The sequence below is a fragment of the Mandrillus leucophaeus genome, unplaced genomic scaffold, assembly GCF_000951045.1.
Source record: "Mandrillus leucophaeus isolate KB7577 unplaced genomic scaffold, Mleu.le_1.0 Scaffold15, whole genome shotgun sequence".
NCBI classification, from domain to species: domain Eukaryota; kingdom Metazoa; phylum Chordata; class Mammalia; order Primates; family Cercopithecidae; genus Mandrillus; species Mandrillus leucophaeus.
The window spans coordinates 3,193,883-3,197,024 of record NW_012101476.1 but is presented as its reverse complement, the minus strand read 5'-3'; the positions used below and the strand labels follow the sequence as shown (position 1 = coordinate 3,197,024).

The 3,142-nt window shown below is 48.6% G+C and overlaps 1 protein-coding gene across 1 annotated transcript in view; it reads left to right on the top strand.

Moving 5' to 3' along the window:
* Nucleotides 1-3,142, top strand: part of DHTKD1 (dehydrogenase E1 and transketolase domain containing 1) — a 61,510-nt gene that overhangs the window by 23,109 nt on the left and 35,259 nt on the right. Inside the window, exons 4-5 of the mRNA XM_011974895.1 lie at nucleotides 1,044-1,238; nucleotides 2,495-2,764. Of these exons, the coding sequence (XP_011830285.1) occupies nucleotides 1,044-1,238; nucleotides 2,495-2,764 (465 nt within the window). The remainder of the gene's footprint in view (nucleotides 1-1,043; nucleotides 1,239-2,494; nucleotides 2,765-3,142) is intronic.

Here is a 3,142-nt window from a genome sequence, read left to right as displayed (position 1 = left end):
AAATTAGCCGGGCGTGGTGGTGGGCGCCTGTAGTCCCAGCTACTCGGGAGGCTGAGGCAGGAGAATAGCATAAACCTGGGAGGTGGAGGTTGCAGTGAACCAAGATCGCGCCACTGCATTCCACACTGGGTGACAGAGTGAGACTCTGTCTCAAAAAAAAAAAAAAGTCCCGATACCAGGACATACTGTCACCATTCAGGGCTATGTATAGTTGCAGTTCTTGAGACAGTCTTGCTCTGTCACCCAGGCTGGAGTGCAGTGGCACAATCTCGGCTCACTGCAACCTCCGCCTCCTAGGCTCAAGTAATTCTCCTGCCAGCCTCCTGCGTAGCTGGGATTACAGGTGCATGCCACCACACCTGGCTAATTTTTATATTTTCAGTAGAGACGGGGTTTCACCATGTTGGCCAAGTCTTGAACTCCTGGCCTCAAGTGATCCAACCACCTTGGCCTCCCGAAGTGCTGGGATTACAGACATGAACCACCATGCCTGTCCTGGTCTTAATTCTTAAGAACTGAAGGTACTTAAGTTCAGAACTTAACTTGAGATGATCAAAAGATGACATGTGGAAGAGAGGCTCAATACAAATGAATGGAAGTGAACCTCCATCAGGGCTGTGACCAGGACTCTGGAATGTCAAGATGGCAAGAAGCTCCTTCCTAATAGTTTGGGTAGTTGGATAGTTTGCAGCCTTGATTCATACCATAGAATCCCCCTGTGAAAACGGGTACTGGGAAGAGGCAGCAGAAATCTAAGGCCTGGCTTCCAATCCAGAAGAACATACATTCTAAGGGGGTTTCCTTGGGGTGAGTTATTCTGCCACGAAGGTTATTCTCCTCGGCCCCTCCTGCTGTCCAGGATCCTTGGAAAGCCAGCCCGCTGTGTCCATATTATGTCTCTCTCCAGGATATGTAGTAAAGTGCCATTGTTGTGGCCACTTGGGGAGTGTGGGGCTATCTCACAACACACACAGACTTATCTGCCTTCCACTGGAGAAGCTGGCTGTCTCCTGGCAGCTCATGTCTGACATGATGTTCTGCAGGAGTTTGACCACTTTCTGGCCACCAAGTTCTCGACAGTGAAGCGATATGGAGGCGAAGGGGCTGAAAGCATGATGGGCTTTTTCCACGAGCTGCTGAAAATGTCGGCCTACAGCGGAATCACTGATGTCATCATTGGGATGCCCCATAGAGGGAGGCTGAATTTATTGACAGGCCTTCTCCAGTTCCCTCCAGAGGTAAGGTTACTCGCTGTGTTTCTCAGTAGCACTGTAAGATTGATGGTAACAGAATAAAACTGCTGGTTTCATTCTGCTGATAAATGATGGTGATGGTGATGGCCGGGCACTGTGGCTCACACCTGTAATCCCAGCCTGTTGGGAGGCTGAGACAGGAGGATGGCTTGAATCTAGGACTTGAGACCACCCTGTGGAACAAAGTAAGACTCTGTGTCTACCAAAAATAAAGTAAGTTAGCCAAGCATGGTGGCACACACCTGTGTTGCCAGCTACTCAGGAGACTGAGGCCAGAGGATTACTTGAGCTCAGGAGTTTGAGGCTGCAGTAAGCTATGATCTCACCACCGCACTCCAGGCTGGGCAACAAAGCAAGATGCTGCCTGAATATCAATACATTTTAAAAAGTAAAACTCATGGTGATCATTCCTTTTAAGAAGTCAACTAAGCCTGGGCAAGGTGGCTCACACCTGCAATCCCAGCACTTTGGGAGGCTAAGGCAAGAGGAGTGCTTGAGCCCAGGAGTTCAACACCAGCTTGGGTAACCTCGCAAAACTCTGTCCCTACAAAAATAAAAATTAGGTGGCATGGTCTCTACAAACATAAGAATTAGGTGGTGCACCTATGGTTCCAGCTACTTGGGAGGCTGTGGTGGGAGGATCTCTTGCATCCAGGAGATGGAGGCTTCAGTGAACTGAGATTGCGTCACTGCCCTCCAGCCTGGAAGACAGAGCCAGATCCTGTCTCAAGAAAAAAAAGAGCAAAGGCAACTAAGCATGTGAGCAGTTGGTCCAGGAGGTAGTTTAGATAGTTTAGTTAATTGACAGAGCTGGTATTTGGATTGGTTTTCTGTGTATTCTTATTTATTTATTTATTGAGACCTAATCTCACTCTGTCACCCAGGCTGGAGTACAGTGGTATGATCTTGGCTCACTGCAACCTCTGCCTCCTAGGTTCAAGTGATTCTCATGCCTCAGCCTCTCGACTAGCTGGGATTACGGGTGCCTGCCACCACGCCCGACTAATTTTTTGTATTTTTAATAGAGACGGGGTTTTACCATGTTGGCCAGGCTGGTCCCGAACTCCTGACCTTGAGTGATCTTCCCGCCTCAGCCTCCCAAAGTCCTGGAATTACAGGCGTGAGCCACCACTCCTGGCTTTAAATTTTCTTTTTTCTTGTGTGATTTCAACTCAGCACTTCTTCCCTAGTCTCCATTGTGATGAACGCCATTGTTTTTGTTTTATATGTATCCACAATAGCTGATGTTCCGTAAAATGCAAGGCTTAAGTGAATTTCCGGAGAATTTTTCAGCCACTGGAGATGTCCTGTCTCACCTGACCTCCTCTGTGGACCTGGACTTTGGGGCACACCATCCCCTCCACGTGACAATGCTGCCCAATCCCTCGCACCTGGAGGCCGTCAACCCCGTGGCCGTGGGCAAAACTCGTGGCAGGCAGCAGTCTCGCCAAGACGGCGATTACTCGCCAGACAACTCAGCCCAGCCGGGGGACAGGGTCATTTGCTTACAGGTACTTGGAGCTTCTGGAAGTGAGGCCAGAGGTGGGGAAAACTGGGAAGAATGTGTGGGTTGGGAGGGCTGAAAATAGATGGCTGACATTCGTGATGAAACTGAAATGACCTTTTGGAAAAAGATTCTGGGATTGTTTTAAAAACTAACAGGAGATTCATGAGGTTTAGTCTTCAGGCAACTGGCTTTAGCCTGGGGCTTCCACTGCTGTTTTCCTTGCTTGGCTTATGAATTAACTTAGGGGCATGGGCTGGCAAACCTGCTCCTTCTGGGAGCACAGGTGTCATTATTTCTCTGAAAGGATGGCCCTCTTGGAAACTTCGTGGTATCCATACTTGTCATGTAACAAGACAAGTGTGAATTTTTTTTTTTTTTTTTT